The following is a 25070-nucleotide window of genomic DNA, read 5'->3' as shown; positions in this document are numbered from 1 at the left end:
CCGAAGTCGAAGTCGAAGTCATGAAACGAAATTCGAGACTTTATATGTGCGCCCAGTGTAATCCTTAAACAAATCCTCTTTAAGTAAATTAAAGTAGCCTAAGGTTTGCCCACGAAATGTTTTTATGTAATAATATAATAAAAATTAAGACATTATTAAATCTTAGTGGTTTTTATCTGGTTTGGTTGATTTAAAACCGGTTTTGGGATAAAAAGTCATAATGAACTCCAGAAATGTTAGAAGTAATTATTTTATTATTATTATCATTTTATTATTAACTACAAAAACCGAATTAACATCGTTTTGGAGTCGGACTTTTTATAATTTCTTAATTTTCTATTTTAAATATTAGCTTTTGAAAAACAAGAACAAACTCAAGAAATTGGGTTTCAACTCTTCTGTCTATTAAATTATTGTTAGGAAAATTTAAGGTTTAACCAATTGAAACTAGCCCTAGAATAACTTTTCATTGCAACCATATGTCTGACGACCACAAGACCAAAGGCCACTGTCAACACGCGATCTTTAACATATGATTTATCGAAACCTTAACCGATCGCCCACACCAAAACAGTTACTGAAAAAAATTAAAAACAAAATAGATGATTCTTCCTTTCAAGTGAAGAACTGCTCCATCATGTGCTAAATACCCAAGTTGTTAAATGATAAGGAAAAAAAAAAGAAAAAAAATGTTGTGTGCGGGCGCAACCAAACAAATTGGAAATTTTCTCAATTCATATTTCTATCCCTACAATTTTGATGGATTATTGACGTTTTGCGTGAAAACGCACAATTCGCATTGCATATGAGAGGGGCATTATATAATAATGAAAAACTCATGAGCACGCGTTGGAGAAGTCGGGGGAGTGGCAGGATGATGATGACGCAGCAAGGCGTCTCCTTCAGGGATCGGGGATCACTTCGGGAATCGATCTTCGGAATCTTTTGGGGTTGGCGCGCATGCGTCGAACGCACTTCAGCCAAATGGCGCGTGCTTGGAGGGAAATTCTCGTAGTTTTTGGGTCTTGAGTGGAAACTCAATTGCATAAAAATAGTTTTCTCCGGGCTGCTTCTGATTGGTGGTTGTATATATATGATCAAAGAATGCACTTCCCTTTGGATTATTTAAATGCCGTTTTTCCTCATTAAAAATTTTCCAATAATTGATATTTATGGGTGAAATTAATTTCCATAGGAGTCAAGGGTGAGCGCAGACCCGAGATGATGGTTTAAAGCCCCTGATCTTATCGCAAATTAGATTTTGCATATCCCTTTTAGATTAAAGCCAGAGCCCAAGATCTGAAGATCCCTGCTCATTTGAGCGAAGTTAAGTTGGAAATTTGGCCTTTCTACCGGATGAACTCTTGGCTTGTGGCCACCGCAAGCGAAAGATGTTTATCGAGGGAGTCCCAGTCCCAGTTCCAGTCGCAGTCCCAGTCTCATTGTTAGCATCTGAGCTAACGATCCCTAGTTTCTGGTTTTGTTACTTGGCTCTTATCTCAGCTTGTGGCTTTGTAGCATCTTTTTTTTCATTCTGCTGTCGGTCATTGTTTGCGGAATAGACAAAAAAAGAGAGGAGAACAGAAGAGTCCTGGCCACTTTGTAACCTGGGAGTTCTTCAAATATAGTAGTTCAATTGCCCGTCTGCTGACCATTTGAAAGGTGTAATTTTGGTCCTGTTAGGGTCTGCTCTTGTGTCTTGGATGCAGCTGTTTTTGCTCAGCTCCTTTCCCAGTTAGTGACTCACCTTTGACTCCCTCAACTCTGATTGATCAGCAGGACACGCGTATGGCACACTTTCACAATACATAATTTAGGCTTTTACCATAGCCCCGTCTCAATCGACAATTATCAATCTATCCAAAGTCTAGAGAATACCATAAATGCACTTGGAAAAATGGTAAAATATGTAAATTGTAAATATGACTAGCACTATATTTATTTCTTATAAATTTGATGTTATAGCATTAAAATTGTTAAGACAATAAATCAAACATATTTTGAAATGCACATTTATATATGTTACATTTACTGAACTGTTATAGAAAATATAGCTTTTTAGGACAACTAGACACAATTTAGTTAAATATTTTGGTTACTTACATATTTGTTAGGTCAACTTGATAAATTTTTTCCCTTAGTGTATTTATAAATAATAACGGCTTGGGCGTAAGTACATATATCCCACAGGGCTGAGCAACGCCATAAATAGGGTATTTATGTTTAACCACCACCCCGATTTCGCCATTTTGGGATGGGGTTGTATTCCGGATTTGGTGTGGGTTACGGATTGAGTTTTGGAAACGGTTTGGTTCCAACGGTGCACAATTTGGTAGCCATTTTTAGCTGCGTTGGCACTAAAAATAACAGAAAACCAAAATAGCAAATAGTGTAGGGGGAAAGGGGTTTACAAGGGTTTTCACTCACCCAAAAATATGGATTGCACGGGGGGGAGGGGAGAACATGTTGTGGGTGTTTAGTTGATTAAAATGCGCCCGGGGTGCCAGTGGCCTCATGCAGGACTCGATGATTAGCAATCCACCCCTGGCCATCCTGCGATTGCGATGAGCTGTTGATTGCATCAGTAAAAGCCGGCGCCCACATCCAAAGATCAACGGAGAATTACCGATTCTCGCCGGCTTCTGGCTCCTTTTTTCCACAACTTTACGCATTTTAATTATGAAAATTGGCAGGGGCAGGATGGCCGATCCTGCACCCGGATCAACAAACCTCGCCAGCATCTGTGTGTGGGTTAATTACGAGCGGCGATCCTTTCGACGTCTCATGCGTGACGTCATGCGAGCCACCTTAAGGATTTGTTGAAACCCCCGATAATTTATTTCTGTAAACAGTTTTTCACTGGAATTGAGCGCCGAAGGAGAGAGAAAGTATCCTTTCGTCTCGTCCAACAGCTGACCAGCGTCCGTCCTGCGAGATCGAGGTGGGTGTAGCGAATCCTTAAGTGGCCAACGCCGCCGCTAACAAGCGCTAAGGATGTGTGCTGACCATCTGAGTTTTGGCAGTCGGCCAAGTTATGAGGGCTGGCCGGTCAGGCAATAGATCTTCTCAAACGCGTGGCGAGTTTCTTACATTTAACCCTAGATGAATTACTTAAGACAAGCAGGTATACATTTAACAAAAAAAAAACATAGGGACTAAATATTACAATTTTTAAAAGCTCATTATTAAATTATTTTATAAATATTATTATATCCCAGTAATGTAAAAGATAGTTTACCCCCTTTCAACTTATTGGTACATATGTTGAACTAGTTTGTTTAAATCATTTTTTAAAATTAAAATAGACTCTGGTTTTTATGAAAAAAAAGGGAAACACACTCATCTCATTAATATACATTAAAAAGCCTTACCATAAATTTAGCTTTATTCAAAAATATATTTTAAAAGAATTTACATTCAAAACCATGTCATACATTTTGCTATATTCAAGAAAATATTTTAAAGGAATTTACAGCGAAAACCACCTCCAACCCCAAACTTAAATACCTATTCAACTATCATTATCTATGCCCAGCATGATAGTTAATCATCCTAGCCGACAACCATTCCACTCCACCACAAAGTTACAAATGCAATTCAAAGGCAAAAACCAAAACTAATTGCAGCGAATCAGTTGATGAATATGCAAAACTGTAGAAAATTAAAGCCATACAAAGGAAGCCTACAAGATAATGATGATGTTGATGGTGGTGGGGTGTAACTATGGAGTATATACCGAATGGAGTTCCATGAAGGACCCACCAGCCCCGAAAGGGAAATAAACAAAGCGGATAACTAAGGAAACTCGCGACAGCAAACAGCGAAAGTAACAAAACAATTTTTACAGTTCGGCAAACAGAATGCGTCCATCGTGTCCACTCTACATGTAAATAGATAGGAAAAAAAAAGCGGAGACGTAGGAGAAAAACTCCGACTGGGTTGGAAAAAACATCTGCCCCTGATGGCACTTTAGTTAACGAAAAACAACAAAAGGTTAAAAATATATGCAAGCGGACTCTGGCTTCCCAATACACCCAATACCATTCTGAGTTTCATTGCTATTCTCATTCCCATTCCCATTCCCAATCCCATTCCACTCCATCGATAATGTCCAGCATCCGTTATGAAGAGACCGAAAAAAGGAAGTTGACAACAGCGTGTGCCTCGTCCTGTGAATGTATTTTCGTATTTTCGTATTTTTGTATCCGAGTGTGGGGGTTGCACAGATACGATACGCGTGTCCTGGAGAGTTCTCTATCCTCTATCCTCTATCCTCTGTCCCCTACCCTACTCTACTATATATCCCATATTTGCACTATAGAAAGTCCAGCCGCTGGATTCGTTTGGTCAGTTTGCTACAAACAATGCCAGCAGTCGATTGAATTCCCGATTCCGTACTCTTCCAGCAGCCTTTACTTTTTGTTTGCCCTCGGACCACATCCACCAGATGCTGGCAAGTCAACAGTGAAATCATAGACGCCTGGGAGGGCCCAAAGTTCGGGAAGGGTAAAGAAAAAGATACAATCAAGGGGTATACATTAATTAAAATAACTTATAGTTTCCAACAGTCTCTGCTAACTAATTTTCTAACTGACTGACTCATCACTCCATTCTTTACCACTAGGCCCATTGGAAAAATTTGTTTGGAATAATAAGAAAGGGGGTTACCTTTAAAAACAGTTTCGTAACTGTTATTCAGCTGAAAAACCATTCCTTAAAAAGGTGAAATTTAACTCCAGAAATGGATTTCAAGCCGATTTTCGAAATCTTGCCGTCAATAAGTCATTGCACCTAATAAGATTTCAGCTACCAAATGTAAATAACAAGTATAAAATATTAAAAATGTGTACTAGAGACACCATATTGCACTTTTTTTATTTCAATAACGACCTCCCCAATAATGAATAGAAACCCTCCCTAATCAAGCCATCAAAACCAATCAAATTGTAGGCAAAAAGTCAAAGCAACGCCTATTACACAATCCGAATTGGAAATATTTCACGCAAAAAATGCGATTACCACCAATAAAAATATCACACAAAAAACACTCCTTAAAAACGAGGCAAAAAATCGAAACCCAAACTACCCAAAATTGCTATAAGGGGTGGGTAAGGAAAGCAAACCACCACCACCTCATAGAGGGTTGCAAAAAAAAACCGAATACGAAAACAAAAATGGAAAAGAACCCAGAAATGGTTTCAATGGATCGATATTTTGTTTTTTTTTTTGTTTTTTTTTTGAGGGTGAGTGATGAGGTCGACATGTGAATAAAAAACAGGTAAGGTAAGGTTTTCCTCCTCTTTTTTTTTGTAAAAGATACTTTTTTAGCAACATGTGTTTGGTCCTTTGAAAAGATTTGGGATTTGGGAATCCTCTATTTGGTTTTGGTAAATCGACTTATTGGTCTTTTGTGCCAGGTTCGAAGTGCAAATGTCAGCTGTAGGGATAGAGAGATGGAGTGTAATGTGAGCAATTAGAGGACCCCGAGGATGATGTATCAGTATCAGGACGAAGGATGAAGTACAGGTGCCAAACGATACTTTAGATACAAGTTGTCAGCGCTTCAATGCTTGATGGGCGGATATGGATCTCAAGTTTCCGCTGGTTGTCCACCAAGTAATCAAGTTCAAGCCAGCCCACAATCCTCCCTCCTCTCATTTGGCTTGTGTCCTCGATCAAGGACATCTGGCAATTGCATGATTCACTCTCATTTTCAGCTGCACTTCCCCCCAGAATTTCCCCTTTTTTGCTCCTGCAGGTGCTCATGCGACATCCATCAATAATTTTCGATTTGTGCGACTACGATTTGCCCAAAGTGAAGTGCAGAAATTTCTGCTACGATTTACCAAGGGTTAACTTGCATTTTTCAGCTGGTCATTGTGGTTGACAAAAAGGGTCTCGTTTCGCCTCACTGAAAAATGGGAAATTTATTTTTCTCTTGTTTTTCCCCGGAAAAATTGTAATAATTTTTGCTTTAGCCAAAAACGAGAGAGTAACATCTGAATAAAGGTGTTCAATTTTCAACTTCAATTCCGAACCCTTTTCCATTATATGGTTTTCAGTGGTGGTTATTTTTGTAATACCAAATGTTGCTAATTGGACAGCTGGTCTTTCATCTATTATTTCAAAAAAATTAGTTTGCAAAAATGTTTGAATATAAAAAAAGTCTCTGCCAAAATTTTCAAAAGAAGTTTTCTATTTACTTTCCCAATTCTTTTCTAAAAATTAACAAAGATTTTCATCGAAGAAAATATTTAAATAACTCTCCAACCAATTTAGTCCCCAAAAAGCAAGACTCAGTTATCTACAGCTTATTTTCCTTGAAAGCTTATTCATTTATTTTTAATATATGTAATTATCCATCAATTTTAGAGCTGCATGACGTTTATAAGGAATTAAACAATATTTTAAATTAAATTGAACATCTATACAATCTTAGGCGCATAAGTATATTTGCTTAGCATGTAGTTATGACGTGACATTCTTGCGATAGAAGTCTTTTGGTCTAGATTTGAATTCAAATTTTTGTTACTGCTTCTTATCAAGCGATTCAATTAGTACAATTATTTATGGGCTTGAACTTGAGTTGAAACTGTAGTATTTTTAAACAATGCATTATCCATTTATTTCTGTGACATGCGTAGAATTTTAAGCGTGTGGTGATCTGTAAATAGAATTAATATTAAAATACTGGGATTTATTTTTTTAAATCTGTAAACATTTTACCTTTGCTAAACAGTAATTGCTTTCTTTTCTATCATTTTATGATTGTAAAATCCTTAACATTTATGTATTTTTAGTTCCCATTTATTAATGCAGTAGGTATGCTACTTGCTCGGTTCTGACTCTTATAACTTCGTCTTTAGCAATTTCTCTTGCATGTAGTATCCCAATTAGTTCATCTTTTTCTTTAATTTGATCCAAAAGATTTTTAATTTCTTCATCTTTTTCCAAACGATCATCTTTTATTCGAACTATTGCCAAAAGATCACTAATATGTTTATCCTTAGCTTCTAAGAGTTCGTTAATATTGTCTTGTAATGTTGTGTTCTGTGTTAAGGCTGGCGTTGAATCCGCATTCGAAAAATCCACTGAAAACAAAAAGAATAGAAAAAGCACAGTAGCTCCTGACTTCATTATGTTGAAGCTGTGAATTGTACAAGCGTAGAATATAAACTAATCTGAAATAAAACACACATTGGTGTATAAGCACTTTTGTTTAGCATGTTGTTTTGTCGTGAAATTCTCGCGATAACATTTTTCTTATGTTAAATTCAAATTTTTTGGCTCTACGTCTTATCAGGCGAATGATTATACAACAAAAAAATACAAACGTTTTTGGCCTTGAACTAGAATAAAATTTGTTTTTGAGTACTTCAATTTACATAGGGGCAATATAACAAAACTTATTAAGAGCATGATCTTGTAGAAAAAAATTATTTTTCCACTCACTTTCCCTTATATTTTCCCTGAACTTTTTTCCTCTGACGCTCGTCGCCATTTTGAAGTTTTTCCGGGTAGAGAAAACTCACCCTTTTGGCGACTCCGAACTCCATTTTACCCTTCCTCAGTTGCACTTCATAACAGTTTGTTAGTTTTATTTTTAAAAGTGTCGCGCCCCTTTCCTTCATGCTAGCTCCTCTCGTTGCCTTTCGGTATAATTTACAGGGCGTAATAAAAACAAAATGAAATTAAGACGAGTACCCCCTTGAAAAGTGCTCCAAAAATCTTTTAAGACTTATTTTTGGAAGCCCCCTTAGGAGGTGTCCCCCTTTTCCGAAGGGCCAATCATCGCCGAGGGATTAGATGGTCTTTGGGCGTGTGGCACCGCAAGATCTTTGTCATTGAACTTGAAAAAGAGCCGAAGAAACGTGCCCCAGACAACTGGCGACTGGCGACTCCACTCTACCCTTTCAACGCATTTGGGCAATCTGACATAAACACCTCGGGTGTGTTCCCATAAATAAAACAAACTCATCCCGATCTGAGAACCCTTTTTCCTTTGTATCTTTTTATCTCTCGCCTGTTGCATCATCATCATCGTCATCGAGTTTTTACCCTCGTCAAACATGGAGTACGAGAGCTCTCAAATTAACCACCAATAAAAAGGCAACACTTCATAAAGTAAAAAAAAAGGAAAACAACTTCCGTTTTTTCATTGTTTCCCCTCCGGATCCTGATCCCTGCTGCCTGTTGCTCCCTCGAATATTTTTTAGGCTGTGCCGTAATCGAGGAGTCGTTAAGTAAACACCCTTAATTTGATTTTTAGCGCCACTTAACATGAGGGCACTTCTTTTTTATCCATACGATATGCATATGGGGTGGGTTCTTTTTTACACGGCAAACGGGGAGGGTAAAAAATGCACGCTCAACAAAAAAGTTGACATGGTAATTGGTTGTATCGGATGCTCGAAATGAAGGCATTATTATGTAATTGACCTTTATTGGGAATAATCGGGGAAGGGCATTTTTAAGGGGATAGAAAGGGCGTGGTGCTTTGTGGGTAAGATGGGGTTTTTTTTAAGGGGAGTGTTTTTTTATTGGCGTAGTAGGATGGTTTTTGAGTCGATTGATTTAGTTGATTTAATGAGCTTTTATCAATGGTTAGTTTAACAATAGATAAATCAATAAAAAACGAAAGCAAAAATTCAGTGACTTATAAATTATTATTGAATTATTCTCACTAGATTTGAAATATTTTAATAATGCGTATTCGAAAATTATTGTAAACATTAGTTTATATAGCTATTGGCACATCTTTAGATGATTTCTTTCAGGCATCCAAATCTTATGATAGCAAATATCCAAATGAAATAGTAAAAATCTTAATAGAATTTAATTTCCAATACTTTAAGGGATCAGCAGTTGGCAATTCCTAGATATCCTGGCATCCTTCTGCCATCATCTGCTGCTGGCTGCACCTTTGTCCGCATAATGAATTCATCACATCAAATGCTGATCCTGGCTGCGATCGCAGGACCCGTCGATTGCCGAACAGAGGACAGGCCAACAATTGAAATGCAACGAGCGAAGGCAAATGCACAAAATTCAAATGTCATTCAAATAACGGCTGTCAGGACAATGGCCACGCACGCGGTCAGGATTGGAGTGGAAGTGGGAGTAGGAGTAGGAATAGGCATAGGAATACATATAGCCGAAAGGTGGATGAGGTCCTGGGGAAGATGACGAGGAGTGGGAGAGGTAACAGCAACGCCTGCATCTCATTTCAGGACTTCAGCAAATCTCTATACTTTTCTTTCTCACTTTTAAATGCACTTGAAAAAACCATATGCATTTTTCAACATAAATATCATTAGAAAAGTAAAATAGTTGTAGTACGTAAATTTTATGTATAAAATTCTAAGAACTTGTTGGTAATTAATTTTTTTGTTTTCTTATTAATAAATGAAAATTCCTTTAAATTAAAATACAGTACTCCAATCTGATTTTCACTCCAATTTTTTCTGATTTTTGATTTTTTGAGTGCACTGCAATATCCTGGCACAGGATACATGTGCGTATATTGTTATTGTTTTCGAGTTCCATCCGGTTTGGCCTCAGCTGACTGACAACCAGCGGCCGACGGCTACAAAAACATTCCGCATTCAGCATCCAGTCAAAGGCGACGATGATGAGGACAAAGTCGGACTGCCAGATGAGGCATCGACTTCCTCTCCGCCGCCAAACCACAGAACAGATCAGCCCCCTGGTCCGTTCAGGTTTCCGATCCGATAAGCGTGACATTTTCATATTGCTGGCGATCTAAATCTGAGTTCTCAATCAGAATTCCGGATTCCTCAGTGAACCGTGCCTTCATTGATTGCAGCTTTGCCATTTCTATGGCCAATCACACGCTGACGGGATTAGGAGAAGTGCTGTTTTTTATCTGGGCTAATTGGACCGATCCACTCTTTGTCCTCCTAAGCGGACAGCCATGAAATCAGAGTCCGATCATCCGATGGCCCAACTCTGATATTAGACATGTGTCTCGAGGTCCTTTCTCAACTGGCTTTCTTTTTCCAAGGGCGTGCAATTGGCGTTAAATTTGAGCTGACATCTAGCTTAAGGACTCGCTAGGAAGGACATTCCTATATGATCTTGGGTTTTATAAAACACATAAGACCGTCTTAAAAATTCTTAGCAAACGGTTACTGATGATCCTAGCAATTTCATTTTAAAAATCTCCTAACTTACAGATTTTTTATTAACAAAATGTAATTATTTGATAAACAAAAATATTTATTCGAATAAAGGTTTCTGAATTGTTATGTTTATGAATCTTAAATGTTAAATGACACTCAAAAATACGAATAAATAAAAATAATATTTAAAACTTTTCCTTCAAATCTGATTCAAACTTTATTTTAAAATATATATTCTTTTTTGATTTGGTCTGACAAAGATAAAATGGATTAAGTTATTTCACAGAATTCATTTGAGAAAACTTGCACTTTTGCAGCTGTTAAAGGAGTACGCACCCCAGCTCTCATTCCTTTGGAGCACAACAAATTTCCACGGGCTGAAAAATGATCTAAGAACTACTAGAAATTAGGGCATGACTCCATAACTCGCCAGTCGGGAGCCAGGGCAGATGTCAAGCTGCTAAAGATCACACTAAATACAAATATCGCCCAAGGAGCAAGAGCTCAACTCATTTGAATGAGGGGTCTCAGTTTTCCAGGGAAAGCAAACAAATTCCGACCCTCAAATCCCAAGGGAGCAGACATAAGAAAATCATTTGTGGGGCAGGGGAAAAGGACTCCAAGGGATCAACCCTGAGTCAAATGCCAAAGAATCCCTTTGGAAAATCTGAATGTCGCGTGTTGGCGCGTAAGATTTGTGTTTTCCGGGGTCGCCGTCTCGGAAAAATCGGAGTCACACAAGGGGTCGAGGGTCGGGGTTCGGGGGTCGGGACTCAAGGCATTATAATAGGCTCATTTCCTTGCCTGCTCCTTCGGCTCCTGATTTTCTCAGCGTAATAGCGTAAACATTTACCGGGAGCGTGCGCTGCGCACGCGCAACATTGCCTCACCCTGCGACCCGAATTCTTAGTCCTTAGTCCTTAAGTTCCTTACCCTTCGACCCTAACCTCATACGGATCCCAATCTGCTCGCCATTGTTTGATTTCCTTGAGGATTTGCGTGTCTTATGATTGATTCAATGTTTTGTAGCAATTGTTGTTGGCATGATTTCTCCATGTACACGATCACAATCTTGTGGCATTCTCTATGCAGCATGATGAATCTTTGGTGCGTTTTCGTGGGTGTAACGATTGGTTTTTGGAGGACGGGGTCGTGGCACTCTGTTTGACAAATATTCAATTCATCTTTGTTCATAACAGCCGAAAGAATCAATGGCGAAGATAAGCTGAACGAAATGAAAAAAGTATGATTAAATGATGCATTGAAAATAACTAAGATTAATTCAGAAAATAATTTTAAGTTCAGAGTGTTCAAAAGAGATTTAGGCAAGCAAGTTAAAGTACTTCAACGATTTTCAATTTTTTATTTTATGTTTATTTTAATCAAAGAGCATACATTGGGTTTGAAAAGTAATAAAATAACAAGTTTAAGTCAAATTTGAACTTTGTATTTCTGAGATTGAGAATTATTTGAAGTCTATTTAAAGATAAAAATTATTATTCGCTGCAATATAAGCCATATATATAGTCCTAATTTTACAAATATTTACATTTAAAATAAAAAATATTAAAAACAAAGATACACAACAAGAAATGCTTTTAAAAACTAAATCACTTCATGCTGCGCAACGCAAATTCTTTATTTTACTGATGGTTTCTTCCATCAGCAACACATGACACCGCAGCAACAACAGCAACATTGGCAGCAATACATGATGCATGTGGCACATTTAACACCTCCAATTCATAATGAATGAGTTAAGAGCATCAACAAACGAAGCACGAACATATCGTCGGAGGACTACTGCACATGGGACCTCGATATGGGTTGGGATTGAAATCTGGGATGCCGTCGGAGGTGCTTGTTCGCCACGCCCGCATCTACCAGGACATGTGTTAATCAAGCGGCAACCTCAGCAGCGCATAACTCAGTTGCAGATGGACTAATTTTTGTGTAAGTCGGGTAATAAAGGCGGGGTAAGGACCGCACACTTACAGCTGCCCAAAGGACTAAAAATAGTCGATGGCAAGGTGCAGGCTGCGATTACAATTTATGTGACAGAATTCTCATGTTTGCGCTTAATTTTCGTTTAATTTTTATGGGCGCCAAATGATGTCAGACGGCTGCTGCTTGGATACTACGAAATTCCCGGCCAATTTTGGCCATTTATCCTGGCAGTATCCAGTATGGAACAATGATGTGGACAATAAAGGTAACATGAGCTAAAAAACCAATAGAAGTAACAAAGTGTGACAGGCAATCGGAAGAAGACAAACAAATGAAGAATCCAGTGAAAAGCGCAATTGTTGCAGAATGACAATTGAATGCAATCCGGAAATGTCCTGCGTGGACAAGGATCGATGGCCATCGCCCAAGTGGTTTTTTTTTACACTCAAAGAGAGAGCAAAAGAGAGTTCTACTCAATGAGAATTTCTGTGTTTCCCTAGTTTCCTGATAAAATAAAAAACAACCCCCATATTAAGACTCAACTCAGTTACTTTGTGAGTGAGGATCGGTTTGTAGGATATTTTAGCAAGCAACTTCGCTCAGATTGAGTGAATATCTTTCAAGATGAGTTTTCTTCAATTTGTTTTCCGAATAGGGTCAAACTTGACCTCTAAGACGACCTCAAAGATGGGAGATGAGAGATGAGAGAAGCGCGCGCGTTGCTCCTTTTGTGTCCTCCGAGCGCATCCTTCGGGTCACCTTGTGACCTTTTCTTTTGGCACCCGCTTGCCCTTTTGTTTTTCGCCCCGAAATCGTTGACAAAAGGCCTGGGGCATTGCAATAAATGTGATAAAGATTGTTTTTTGTTTTTCGTCTTTGGTTTTTGTCTCTCTGTGCAATTGCTTGGACACCGTGCCATAAATTGCCCGTAGACCGGCGAACCCCGATCGCTGACCGTTGATCTTGGATATCGTTGATCATCGACTAGGGGTTTGGCTTGCAAGGAAATACCCTGAATGATGCCTTAATTGTGGGACAGGCAGCTGAAACTGTCGTGTTCCATTGAACTGGCCGGCAATTGTGGGTGTTTAACGTGTGTTTTGCTCGGATCAAAGGTTCGCCCCCGATGATGTGGCGCGAATAAAAGCGCTAGTTTTATATCTTACACATGTAATGCCCTAAATTACGGCTGTCGATTGTAGAAGACGCTACAAACCACACCTAAAATCCACGCCAAGAGGAACAAGGGGAACAAAAATTATGTTTATTAAATTTAGTTCGATCTAAACGATTAAAAATAGGATACCAAAAAAATTACTGCAAATTTTAAGCACCTATAATTCATAATTCTATTCAGCATTAAAATATGCGACCATCAAATTTAGCAAATGTTAAATTAAACCTTAAAAAACATAATTAATAACTAAATTTAAGCTGCTCTTATTTCTGCTTTTAAAATGCATTTAACTCTTATTTTATTGAGTTTCTTATATGACCCACTGTAATATGCTTTAGAAAGCAAGGAAAATCCACCAAATCAAATTGCTGTGCCAGATCTAATTAAATTCTACTACATTTCATTCAGTAAAGCCAGTTATGGGTAGACCTAAAACAGTACTGGTTGCTCTCATGAAGATTACCGCACTAACTATTGGAGTAATCCTTTTAGCAAGGATCGTTAAGGTTGGTACGTATGCTTTTCCGTTTCAAACAAAGATTAACTTACAAATTTGTATCCTATTAAGATGGAAATGAAACAACAGAACAATATGAAATTAAAGATCTGGTAAGAATTTGAGTTTACGTATCTTATGACCAAATTTTTACAGATTATATTTAACCAAAGGAATCTTTGCTTAAATTGGATGCAAAATACACTGCCTTACTACAGGAGATAAATTCGACATACCATAGTAGACCCCATAATACAGCAAACAATATGGAATTTGAAAAGTTCTTTCAAAAGGTTTTAATTGGTTTAAACTCAACCGCCTACGACTTGGTTGACAAAATTGATATTTACACAGATTTCACAGTTTACAATCAAATGCGATTGGAGCTGGAAAGAGAAATTTCGAAAACACTTCAAGTCGCGAAAAATCTTCTTAAGCTTAAAAACCTTGTGCCTCAGTGTCGTACCTTTTTTATGGATCAACAAGTGCAACTCACCGCGAGCATCAGTCAATCGAATTTCGCGAAAATGATAATACTTAATAATCCCAGTAACGAGTGTGAAAGTGTTGAACTAAATCGAATAACCTATCCGGCAACGAAAGCAACAACCGCTCCGACTACAACACCAAAGCCCATAAACTATGATTCACTACTTCTAGAGATTCTGAAAAAATATAACAAGCGTCCGTGGGGAAATCGAAAATACGTGGAATTCGACGAACAAATTTGGCAAGTTTTCATGGCCACGAATAAGGACGATAACAATTATAAAAATGAGACATTAAACAAGTTCCTAGAATATGACAAAGATCGTGCCCAACTGGATAAAGCCTTAGCCTTGCGAATCGGAAAATTTAAAAAACGAATTGCAGTCGAACCTAATAATGATTGCAAGGGAAACCTTTTGTACATAAATAAGCAATTCAGCCGAGCAATGTTCGAAACCATTGAGAAAAAACGAAAGATCTTACTTACTTCAAACTATGTACAAGCTTGTGTTAAAACGGAAAAAGTAAATCATAATATTATAGTTGTAAACATATAGTAAAATAAAATTTAAAATTATTTAACTTGCGTCTTCCATTCTTAGGAATATATATATATTTTTTTTTATTCAAAAAACTTAGTAATTTCATTTTGCAAGCTAAGTATTTCGTAAGAGAACAAAAATGATTACAAAACTATATATTTTAAGCAAAGTTATTAAAGTACAAATACTCCATAGTCTATTTTTTGTCCCCCTTACTGACTGCCAACTGCTTTCGAAGACGAGCTTGGGCCTCAGCTGGCCAGTTTTTGAGCTGTTCCTGGCCGCATGGCAAACAAAAGGTGGCCGTGTAGTAGAAGCTGCAACCCGGATCCTTGCAGACCGTCTTTGAGCAGATGGAGCACTTGGCCCCCAGTGAGATATAGTATTCGGCTTTCGTCTGCCAACGAGGTGGAGGTGGCTGAAACGGATCCCGCATTACGTAGTTATCCTCCGGATACTTGATTCCCAGAGAAAAGGGTGGTTTCCTTCCGAAATAGTGAACCATTTCGTGCATTTCACATCCGGAACAAAGGAAGTCGATGCGTGCTATTCTTTCATCCTCCTCCTCGGGATCGGGAGGTTTCTTGTCCTCTTCGGGTAGCTTCAAACGCTCGATCTCCGCCGTCTCATTGTCCAGGACGAGATCCTCCTCATCGGCCTCCATGTCCAAGATTCACTGCAAGACCAACAGAGAAACAAGTAACTGGGCAAAACATTGACGATGACTAGTTACGTTTACTATATTAATAACAATAAAACTATTGGTACAATAACAAATAGTGATTTAAATCAGCTCCTGGGTCATTCAGCGAAGGCCATTCGCCGCTTTCCGGGCTGATCCTCGGGCCACCATTCCGGTCGTTCGGCATAGCAGCGCTCGCCATCGATCATCAGTTCCGGGTGCCCGTTGAGCACCTTCTCGATTCGCAACAGGGCCACTCCGTGGTTGTGGGCAGAGCCAAAGACGCGTCCTAGTTTCGCTCCAGCCACGGAGGTCACCTCTTGGCTGGAACCGGCATCGATGGGCGCTGTCAGCCGGATGGGCATATAACGTTTGCGGATAACACCCGAATGGTGGACGCGGGCTGTCAGCTCCTGGCCCACATAGCAACCCTTCTGGAAGCTTACGCCGTTCAGGTAATCCACATTGGCCTCCAGGGGAAAGCATTTTCCCGGAGGCAATTCCGAGCTGCCCTCGCCCACTCCTTGCTTGTAGCGGACCAGCTGGTAGTTGCTATCCGAGGAGGCGGGTGTGGCGATGCCAAAGTCAGCGAAACTCTTGGTCAGTTTGGCCCAGTCCATATTGGTGGGCGCCAGGACGCGAGTGCCCAAGGCAGACAGCCTCGGATCCGGGGATACAAATAGATCTGGATGCGGATTGGCCACCATCTCCGAGCCGTCCTTAAAGTTAAAAATCACCCAAGGGGTGTACTCGTCGTCCACACTGTCCACTTCGATGCGCCGGCGAACGCGATAGGTGCGCAGGTGACGTCGGAAATCCGAGGAAGCCTCGCGATCGCACTCCACCAGGATGGTGTCCGGATTGTTGGTGCGGTACAGGATCGTGTCGTACAGCACCCGGCCCGATTTGTTGAGGAAGTGAGCGTACATGGAGGCAGGACCTCCGGGCGACTGGATCCGGGCCACATCGTTGGTGGCCAGACCCTGCAGGAAGGGCACCACCTCGGCCCCATGGACGCGGATGAGTTCTCGGTTGGCCAGCGGCTCCAGGGTGAAATTGCGCTGGCTTATGCCCATGGGACGGGCGTATGGAATCCGCATCTGGTGCAGATTACGTATGTGCAGCCGCGCAGCGCGGAAGAAGCACGGATTTGAACATCTATTCATGCTGCAAAATGGAGGCATCACGGTTGCCTGCAAATCTGTACTTGAAGTGGCAAAAATAAAGCGCCCTTACCTTGCGTGTGGAAATATGACTTAATTTATTTGCTCTATCTAGCTGCAGTAACTTAAATTTGGTATACAAAAAACAAAGTCAGGCAAGGAACTGATTTTTTGGCACCCGGTTCATAACAATGAGACTTGACAGTTCGTCAGAGATGAGCGCTTGATGGAGGTTTGTTCGCGTGTCACGACAAAAAAAAATGTTGACAAATTTATGAAAAGTAGACCAAATTGAAGAAAATATAATTTTCAATATTATTATTGTTATTTTAGGTATAAACTTTTATTTTGATTTTATAAATGGTTCAAGTTAAAGCTGGCAATTTTCGTGGTAAGCTTAAATTGTTAGTCACGCTCCCATCTCTAATCAGCTGTTCCTATCATGAGACCACATCATCTGGTTTTCCCTGGTTAATTTTAGCACATTTTGCTAGGAAAATCGGTATTTCGTGGCGCTGTGGGCGCAGCCACTTTGCTGGAAACATAAAAAATTTGTTTTAAACAAAACAAAATGAGTCAATACAGCCACGTTAAGTATACGCAATCGCCGACGCCGTCGGTGGTTTCTGGCTACTCGAGTGCCTCGCGGCTCCACTCACCCCTCCCGCCGCCCGCCAACCACAGGAGGGACTGCCTATCGGCGACCACCAAGAGCTACAAATACCTGCGACGTCTGCTCAAGTTCAATCAGATGGACTTCGAGTTTGCCCTGTGGCAGATGCTCTACCTCTTTGTGGCGCCCCAAAAGGTGTACCGGAACTTCAACTACCGGAAACAGACCAAGTCACAGTTCGCCCGCGACGATCCGGCGTTTCTAGTGCTCCTGGTAATCTGCCTATGTGGTGAGTTTTCAACGCCAAAGCATCCATCCAATTTTAAGGTGGTGCAGTGGTCTTCGTATCTTAATGGTTTAACCATAATCCTGAATATGCATTATACATTATTTTGAGACATTTTGTATGGTGGTTAGTTATATACCAATTGGTATTTTGTTAGAATGAGTTTCATTAGTGCCCAATACGATTTCAACAAATATATTATTCTTATTTCATGTTCTAATCTGAATTCAACAGTCACCTCACTGGGCTTTGCGTATGTGCTGGGACTGTCCTTCTGGCAAAGTATCTCCTTCATATTTTACGTGGTTTTCGTGGACTGCATTTTCGCGGGCATCATAATCGCCTCGTTTTTCTGGGCGGTGACGAATCGGTACCTGCGCACGAATAATCTGGAACCGGACATCGAATGGGGCTATGCCTTCGATGTGCATCTGAACGCCTTTTTTCCGCCACTCATGCTGCTGCACTTCATCCAGCTGTTCTTCTACAACTGGCTGATCAGCCAGACGTGGTTTATCTCCCGATTCCTGGGCAACACCTTCTGGCTGCTGGGCATGGGCTATTACGTATATATCACCTTTCTGGGATATAATTGTGAGTAAGTTTGAGGACATAGAGAACTCTCTGATTAATACGTTTTCCCCTTTGTAGGCATCCCCCATCTAAAGAACACCCGAATTATACTCATCGCCCTGCCCATCATCTTCCTTCTGTTTCTGGTTGTCACCATTATTGGCTGGAATGCCACGATATCCTTCGTCAACTTCTACAAGTATCGCGTTTATTAATCATGTAACGTGCGTTGTAAATTATTTTGCGTTTAGCTGCTAGGCACTATACTACAATTATGACTAATAAAATAATTAATTTAGAGTTATCCAAACAAAGAGTGTATGTGTGATTTGTTTTTATAAATTTCTCAAATAATTAACACAGCCAAACTCATGTAAACTAAAAGCATTCAAAAACTAACGTAGTCATTTATAAAGATTTCAAAAATTAGAAAATCATTGGCTATGTCACCATTTTTTCCTCCTTGATCAAGTATCAATGTACTTTCAACATTTTTCCGAGTTTATTAATCTATAAAATGGACAACAAATGCAATTACGCCAAATGCTTGGGCTTGACGAAGGTGCGCTTTCGCTTGTTGCGTTTGCGCTGCAGCTCCAGAGTGTGCAGTTCCGTGTGCACCTCGGCGAAGATCTCCGTCTGCTCCTCCTCGGGAATCGAGCTGCGGTAGTCCTTCATCATGTCGTACTTTTCCCAGGGCTTCTGCACCTTGGCTGACGACAGGCGATGCTTGTCCTTCAGATACTCATCGATGTTGGCCACGCCACGCAGATTTTGGCGCTCCCAACGCTCCAGCCAGGGACGTGGTCGCAGCACCACCTTGATGTCGTTCACCGGCACGGGAGCACCATCCTCCAGCGGCTCCGCCTCCATGTTCTCATCAAAAGTACTGTACTCGGGCAGAGCGTCGCGCAGATAAAAAAGGCTGTCATCTAGTCGTTTCTCCAGCCGCAGAACCTCCACCTTCTGGATGGTGGGATCATACAGCTCGTAGACTACCTCCATGCCCTGGTGATCGATGACGTTGCGCAGGACGAAGCGGGCGCGCAGTCCACAACGATCCCTATTGATGCAGATGCCCACAAATCGACTGGTCTTGCCGGCGGCATGTGGATCGGAACTGGTCACCGCCAGGACGGAGCCCACATAGAATTCGGGTAGATCGATCTGTTTACGCCGCTCCAGCATATCCAGGCGCTCCAGTTTCTCGCGGATGGGGTTTCTCCACTCCACCTTCGGATCGGGCAGGAATTCTGGGTAAACAAACCGATAATTTGCCGGAATAATGGGTTTTCGGGTCACAGGAGCTGGTGAAATGGGTGTGGCAGGTGGAGCCTCCCCTTTCTTCGATTCCTCCTGATTTTCAACAGCATGTTCCGCCGTTTTCGTGGAGAATGTGACTGAAAAATACGTTTCCTGAATGCGTGCCACTAAGCCAAATGTGAGTCCTTACCAATCCGCTTGTAGGCACATTGCTGCACCAATCTTTTCAGCATAACTCTAGAACTTAGGTTCATTTTTAACTAATTTACTGAGCCGCTGAAATAAATAAATGTTTAGATAATCATGCCGCACGATAATCAGCTGCTACCGAAGATGGCGATAACCGGGCTATCGATATTTTTCGTGATTGGACTAGAGCTGCCAACTTGGCTGGTTAAGAAAAGAATGTAACTGACTTTTGAAAATTTTTACCTTTTTCGAATTGAGATTTTTGAAAAGAAAATAACTTTTATATTTTTATTTTACATTTTTTTAGCTAGGACTACAATCTCTTTAATTGCCTGCCTCGCAAATAAAATAATACTTCTTTGATCCGATCCTTTCGAAGCTTTCCGTGGGTTCCTGTAGCTTTTCAGCGATTTCGTTAACTAAAGTCCCCACCTCCTTTAACTTTTCCACGAAGTCAACGGGATTGGACAAGATTCCATATGGAAAAAATGCAATAAATGCGAAAAATAGAATAGTTGAGTACTTCAACATCTTGAATTTGATTAAACAATGACGGATCTTAGCGAACCAAATCCATATTTATAGCATTCTGTGCGCTTTTGGGTACGTATTTTTTTTTCAAATTCTGCGGAATTTCCCTAGTCTTTAGGATTCAACAGAAACTTGCAGTTCTTTTGTTTAGCCTTAGATTCCAGTTATTCTGGAATTTCAGGCTTTCTTTCTTTCTAATTGATAATATACCAAAAAGGTAAATAATAAATTTAAACAGAAATATAATGTCTTAACGAAAAGAATTTATTTTCCTGGTGTTACAGTTTAATTTTGTAAAAGTATATTAACCATTTTAAAGGGGAATGATAAAGGATAAGAGTAAGTAGTAACTGGGGGAATTCCTGTAGGCGGTAAATGAATAGCCAGATGACGACTTTATGAGTCTGCCGCACGGCTAGCTTCCTAATCCTTGAGGATTTCGTTGACGGCGTTGACGACGTGGCGGGCAGAAATGCCGAACATGTCGATGAGGACGGAGGGAGGACCCGAGCGTGGCACGGTGGGCACGAACAGGTGCTTGACCACAAAGTTACGTTCGCCGGCCAGGGCACTGAGCACAGCCTCGCCAAGACCTCCTTGCCTGTAAAGGAGAATGAACAAACCCATTTAGCAAAGAAGTATCCTCAAAGGGTTACGTAAACAACTCACTGGTAGTGATCCTCCACGACGACCACACGTCCTCCGCACTGCTTTCCGTGCTCAATAATCAGCTCAGCATCCAGAGGCTTCACGGTGAACGGATCAATCACACGGACGGTGATGCAGTTCTTCTCCAGCTGATCGGCGGCAGCCAGACACTCGTACAAAGTGACACCCGCTCCGATCAGGAGCACCTCGTCGGAGCTCTTCTGGCGCACCACCTTGCCGCGTCCAATGGTGAAGGTTTCCTCGTTGTCGTAGATCACGCAGGTGTTGGGACGCGATGTGCGGATAAAGCAGACGCCCTTGGTATTGGCCGCCAGCTCCACGGCACGCTCCGTGCTCACCGCATCCGAGGGATAGAAGATGGTGCTGCCCGGAATTGTGCGGAACATGGCCAAGTCCTCCAGTCCCATCTGCGAGGGACCATCCTCACCGATGCTGCAGCCGCAGTGGGAGCCCACAAAGTTCACATTCGTCTGCGAGATGGCGCCCATACGGATCTGGTCGAAGGCACGGGTAAAGAAGGTGGCAAACGTGGACACGAAGGCCACAGTGCGGCGACGGCAGGCAGCGCCCACGGCCACGCCCACCAGATTCTGCTCAGCGATGAAGCACTCGATGTAGCGTTCGGGGTCGAGAGCCTTAAGCTTGTCCGAGAAAGTGGAATTCTTGGTGTCACCATCCAGGGCAATCACACGCTGGTTGTTCTTGCCGATCTTGGCCAGAGCTGTGCCATAGGCCAAACGGGTGGCAACCGAATCACCCAGCTTGTAGGCGGGAGGTGAGCTCAGCTTGACATTGCTGATGTCCACCTCGGGAGCAGCTCCCGTCTTGGAAACCGGCTTGGGGGTCAGCTTGACATCCTTGTTGACAATCAGACCCTGCAGATGCTTGACCACCTCGGCGGCCTTGTCTCCCAGCGGCTTGCCGTGCCAGTTGTCCAGATCCTCGATATTGGGGAAGTCCTTTCCCTTGAACGTCTTGGCAATGATGGCGGTGGGCTTGCTCTTGGTGATGGCAGCGCAATGGAAGGCTTTGGTCAGCTCCTCGACATCGTGACCATCGACAACGACAGCATTGAAGCCGAAGGCCTCCAGACGATCCCGGTACACATCCAGTTTGTGCTGCAGGGAGGTGGCCTCCGACTGACCCAGACGGTTCACGTCGAAGATCACGCACAGGTTATCCAGCTTGTAGTGGCCGGCAAAGTGCAGCGATTCCCAAACGGAACCCTCCGCGGATTCGCCATCGCCCACGACCACGTAGGTACGGTAGTCGGCCTTGTCGTAGTTCTTGCCCACATAGGCCATTCCAGCGCCCACGGCCACACCCTGTCCCAGGGATCCGGTGCCCACATCGATGAAGTTTAGACGGGGCGTCGGGTGACCCTCCAGATCGCTATCGATCTTGCGCAGGTTGTTCAGATCCTCGATGGGGAAGAGACCGGCCTCAGCCCAAGCGGCGTACAGAATGGGTGCCGCGTGTCCCTTAGACAGGATAAAGCGATCACTGGAGGGATCGCGAGGGTGCTTCAAGTTCAAACGCAGTTGCTGGAAGAACAGCACGGACATGATCTCGGCCAGCGAGGCACATGATGTGGGATGGCTATAACGAATGCAAATAGAGGTAAAACATTAGATTGTAGAATAAACTTTGTGCACTAAATTCTAGGTTAAGGCTGGTGTTTATTGAACCGTATTGGAAGTAGACCTTGTCAAGAGTCAATGAAGGGAAAGTAAGACTAAGCTTACATTTTAGCCATCCGTTGAAAGTCTACTCATATTTTTTTTTAATTCCAATATCTGGAGTATTCAATTTCAAAGTTTAAATAAGGTTCGGTCCATTTTGCAATATTTGAGTTCCCATGCGATCGTGTTTCGACAAATAAGATAAATACCGAAAGAGTAGTCTGTAAATTGCACATCTGGCACTACTCCAACCGCAAAAACACACAATCCCAGACCAAAAGGGGGGCTCGTCTTACCCCCAGACATATAAATAAACCATATCGCGTACACAACCGTACAAAAAGTATATGGTGTGATTTCATCGCCAGCTCCACACCGGTTTTTAGACCTTGGAACTTTTCCGATCGCCAAAATAAACCCAAACAAAAGCCTTAAAAAAAACACAAATTCTTGGGTTACACGATGGGGTCGCATGCACGTGTTCTTAGATAGTTTCCAAGTGCCTACCCATTTCCTCCGGCTGAATCAAGTACTAATGAAGGTGATACTACGGAGTGTCAGCAGTGACCCGGCTCGCTTATTTTATCAATTTTCCGTGATTTTCGATTATCATGCAGGGAACACACTTGAGCTGGTCACCTCTAATCGGTCATATCGTTGCCAGTGGGTAACGAAAACCAAACGCGGCTTATCTCGCCGGCAGAGGTCACATTTAGAGCAAACAGAGTAGATCTTATCTTAAACTGACACGAAAAAAAATGAAAAAAACTAATGGAAGCGATAAAAGTGTTTGCCTTATCAGCGTACTCTATTTTTATTTACTGTTGCAGTAACAATTTAGTCGCGTCTATCCGTGATATAATTACATTAAAAGCCATAAGGTCGTAAATTTCAAGTGTAGGGGATCATTCCATTACTATCTCCATCCCTTTCATTCCCGTCACAAGCTGTGCTTTCCAACACTCGAATATGTATGTATAAGAATGCCGCTGTTTTATGTACATATGTATATATTTATGTATGTTTATATACGCCATGTGTGTTTGTGTGTAATGACGACGTCGGCTTTTTGAAAGCCACGCACAAAAACAAAACAAAAATTTAAAAGCAGTAAGCTAAATGTTTCAAGGTTGACTAAGGTCAAAAAAATATAAACTCAGAAAATGAGGTGAATGCGGCTTATCAGTAGGCACGCAAACAAGACGAAAAATTCGCGAATTAACAAGTTACTAGAAAACACGTGGCTTGGCAACTCATGGATGGGGTGAGGGGGTGCTTTTTAAGGAACCGGTCTCCACAAAATTTTCTATACATATGTATGTATGTTTATGTGAAAGTTGCATTCATAATTACATTTCATTTAATTTATTCAAATCTCCAAAAAGAAATTTTAAATCCCCTGGAAAACGTTTCTATAGCCACCCCTTGAACAGTTGGGTCACCTTTGAAGCAACAAGTGCAAGGTGCACAACTTTTAAAATTCGCAGCTCACACACATCTAAATGCACACTTTAATTTACTAATGGGTTTATTCGTTTGCTTACCCCGATTTGGAGGCCTGGGTAGCGTTGATGGAGTGAATTCGCAGCTTCTGGGCCAGATCCTTCAGATCCTGCACGGTCTTAGCTTCGGGCTTGTGGTACGACATCTTACGAAAATTTTTTGTATTTACGGGATCGTTGTAAATGTGATTTTTTTCTTTAAACTCTTGTACAAAGGCCCTCAAGAGTTTCGGATTCTTTAGCCAAAGGGTGACGCCTCTATATTTGCACGACACAGACAAGAGTTTGGACGTGGTGTCGGAGCTGGAATCGGATTTATAAACGGACCGCTGCAGCCGGCTTTTGAAAACGAAATGTTCTCGTCGCCGGTGCCTCGGTCCCTTTTACGCTGTGGGGGCTCAATCTTGGGGAGTGCTCGCAACGTCAAACTCGTTGCTCTGGTACCGCTCTACTTGTCAGCGCTGGAGCGAGATGGATATATGAACAACGTCAGCTTGGCTCCGCACCCTCTTATCTGAGCACAACTGCGGATAGATATCTAGTAGTGATCGGCATTGCAACGAATACATAAGACAGTTTTTGTGTTGAGCTATATCTCTGTGTAATAGTTTAAATTTAAAAGTTCTCAGACTAGACCTCCGCTACTTTGAAATATAAATTGAAGATTTTCTACAAAAGATATTTATAATTAACCTTATAAAAATAAAACTACAATACTTATCCGTATAAAACGACGTTTACTCGTGTGAATAAAAAAAATTGATTTGTCAATGCATTATGCATTACTGAAACGTAAGTAATTGTCGTGTAATGAAATTTCTGTGGTTTAACAGATTGAAAACTTTCAATAACACATATTCATATGACCCCATTTGTAAGTCAAAGACAGTTTCAAAAAAGAGAGTGCTCTGAAGCAACAGTTTAAATAAGAGTACTGCTAAACGTTCTCTTTTGCTCGCTCTTTGTTACTTTCCCCTTCTCGCTCGCGAACAAAAAGCGAATTTGCCGCCAACAAATTCAACCTTCGATAGCTCAGTTGGTAGAGCGGTGGACTGTAGTTGGAAAACATGCATTAGAAATCCATAGGTCGCTGGTTCAAATCCGGCTCGAAGGATCGAAAGAAC

General features: G+C 41.4%; 6 protein-coding genes, 1 long non-coding RNA gene and 1 other non-coding gene across 8 annotated transcripts; 3 read left to right on the top strand and 5 right to left on the bottom strand.

Moving 5' to 3' along the window:
• Window positions 1-6300: 6300 nt before the first annotated feature.
• LOC121467530 lies at window positions 6301-7169 on the bottom strand. Its single transcript, XR_005977586.1, has 2 exons — window positions 6727-7169; window positions 6301-6664 (listed from the first exon to the last, which is right to left on the bottom strand). It is a non-coding gene; the product is annotated as an uncharacterized LOC121467530 (long non-coding RNA).
• A 6537-nt stretch (window positions 7170-13706) lies between these two features.
• On the top strand, window positions 13707-14828 carry LOC108143738. Its single transcript, XM_017268271.2, has 3 exons — window positions 13707-13776; window positions 13835-13875; window positions 13936-14828. Exons 1-3 carry the CDS (start codon window positions 13719-13721, stop codon window positions 14806-14808), a joined length of 972 nt encoding a protein of 323 aa, XP_017123760.2. The 5' UTR covers window positions 13707-13718; the 3' UTR covers window positions 14809-14828.
• Window positions 14829-14841: 13 nt separating this feature from the next.
• On the bottom strand, window positions 14842-16823 carry LOC108144071 (cysteine-rich DPF motif domain-containing protein 1). The gene is made up of 2 exons (XM_017268718.2): window positions 16712-16823; window positions 14842-15469 (listed from the first exon to the last, which is right to left on the bottom strand). Exon 2 carries the CDS (start codon window positions 15455-15457, stop codon window positions 14990-14992), a length of 468 nt encoding a protein of 155 aa, XP_017124207.1. The 5' UTR covers window positions 15458-15469; window positions 16712-16823; the 3' UTR covers window positions 14842-14989.
• Window positions 15509-16828, bottom strand: LOC108144070 (putative transferase CAF17 homolog, mitochondrial). Its single transcript, XM_017268717.1, has 2 exons — window positions 16712-16828; window positions 15509-16642 (listed from the first exon to the last, which is right to left on the bottom strand). The coding sequence occupies exon 2, from the start codon at window positions 16639-16641 to the stop codon at window positions 15595-15597; it is 1047 nt and encodes a 348-aa protein (XP_017124206.1). The 5' UTR covers window position 16642; window positions 16712-16828; the 3' UTR covers window positions 15509-15594.
• Window positions 16829-17117: 289 nt separating this feature from the next.
• On the top strand, window positions 17118-18424 carry LOC108144054 (protein unc-50 homolog). The gene is made up of 3 exons (XM_017268698.2): window positions 17118-17540; window positions 17772-18131; window positions 18189-18424. The coding sequence occupies exons 1-3, from the start codon at window positions 17210-17212 to the stop codon at window positions 18323-18325; spliced, it is 828 nt and encodes a 275-aa protein (XP_017124187.1). The 5' UTR covers window positions 17118-17209; the 3' UTR covers window positions 18326-18424.
• Window positions 18425-18590: 166 nt separating this feature from the next.
• On the bottom strand, window positions 18591-19711 carry LOC108144053 (39S ribosomal protein L19, mitochondrial). Its single transcript, XM_017268697.2, has 2 exons — window positions 19564-19711; window positions 18591-19510 (listed from the first exon to the last, which is right to left on the bottom strand). The coding sequence occupies exons 1-2, from the start codon at window positions 19625-19627 to the stop codon at window positions 18645-18647; spliced, it is 930 nt and encodes a 309-aa protein (XP_017124186.1). The 5' UTR covers window positions 19628-19711; the 3' UTR covers window positions 18591-18644.
• A 625-nt stretch (window positions 19712-20336) lies between these two features.
• Window positions 20337-24315, bottom strand: LOC108143893 (transketolase-like protein 2). The gene is made up of 3 exons (XM_017268468.2): window positions 23989-24315; window positions 20763-22361; window positions 20337-20694 (listed from the first exon to the last, which is right to left on the bottom strand). Exons 1-3 carry the CDS (start codon window positions 24090-24092, stop codon window positions 20517-20519), a joined length of 1881 nt encoding a protein of 626 aa, XP_017123957.1. The 5' UTR covers window positions 24093-24315; the 3' UTR covers window positions 20337-20516.
• A 652-nt stretch (window positions 24316-24967) lies between these two features.
• Window positions 24968-25060, top strand: Trnay-gua. Its single transcript has 2 exons — window positions 24968-25004; window positions 25025-25060. It is a non-coding gene; the product is annotated as a tRNA-Tyr (tRNA).
• The last annotated feature ends 10 nt before the right edge of the window (window positions 25061-25070 follow it).

This window comes from Drosophila elegans, unplaced genomic scaffold, assembly GCF_018152505.1.
Source record: "Drosophila elegans isolate 14027-0461.03 unplaced genomic scaffold, ASM1815250v1 contig_468, whole genome shotgun sequence".
Classification (NCBI taxonomy): domain Eukaryota; kingdom Metazoa; phylum Arthropoda; class Insecta; order Diptera; family Drosophilidae; genus Drosophila; species Drosophila elegans.
The sequence above is the reverse complement of the archived record's forward strand: the minus strand, read 5'-3'. Positions and strand labels throughout refer to the sequence as shown.

Excerpts from the sequence above, each read along its gene's own strand:
- LOC108143893 (XM_017268468.2), bottom strand. The coding sequence starts at position 24,092 with ATGTCGTACCACAAGCCCGAAGCTAAGACCGTGCAGGATCTGAAGGAT. Across the intron at positions 22,362-23,988 it reads ACCCAGGCCTCCAAATCGGG|CCATCCCACATCATGTGCCT; the intron begins GTAAGCAAACGA and ends CATTCGTTATAG. Across the intron at positions 20,695-20,762 it reads GTCGTGGAGGATCACTACCA|GCAAGGAGGTCTTGGCGAGG; the intron begins GTGAGTTGTTTA and ends TCTCCTTTACAG.
- LOC108144070 (XM_017268717.1), bottom strand. The coding sequence starts at position 16,641 with ATGAATAGATGTTCAAATCCGTGCTTCTTCCGCGCTGCGCGGCTGCAC.
- LOC108144053 (XM_017268697.2), bottom strand. The coding sequence starts at position 19,627 with ATGAACCTAAGTTCTAGAGTTATGCTGAAAAGATTGGTGCAGCAATGT. Across the intron at positions 19,511-19,563 it reads ATGTGCCTACAAGCGGATTG|TCACATTCTCCACGAAAACG; the intron begins GTAAGGACTCAC and ends CGTATTTTTCAG.
- LOC108144071 (XM_017268718.2), bottom strand. The coding sequence starts at position 15,457 with ATGGAGGCCGATGAGGAGGATCTCGTCCTGGACAATGAGACGGCGGAG.
- LOC108143738 (XM_017268271.2), top strand. The coding sequence starts at position 13,719 with ATGAAGATTACCGCACTAACTATTGGAGTAATCCTTTTAGCAAGGATC. Across the intron at positions 13,777-13,834 it reads AGCAAGGATCGTTAAGGTTG|ATGGAAATGAAACAACAGAA; the intron begins GTACGTATGCTT and ends TATCCTATTAAG. Across the intron at positions 13,876-13,935 it reads AATATGAAATTAAAGATCTG|GAATCTTTGCTTAAATTGGA; the intron begins GTAAGAATTTGA and ends ATTTAACCAAAG.
- LOC108144054 (XM_017268698.2), top strand. The coding sequence starts at position 17,210 with ATGAGTCAATACAGCCACGTTAAGTATACGCAATCGCCGACGCCGTCG. Across the intron at positions 17,541-17,771 it reads CCTGGTAATCTGCCTATGTG|TCACCTCACTGGGCTTTGCG; the intron begins GTGAGTTTTCAA and ends TGAATTCAACAG. Across the intron at positions 18,132-18,188 it reads CACCTTTCTGGGATATAATT|GCATCCCCCATCTAAAGAAC; the intron begins GTGAGTAAGTTT and ends TCCCCTTTGTAG.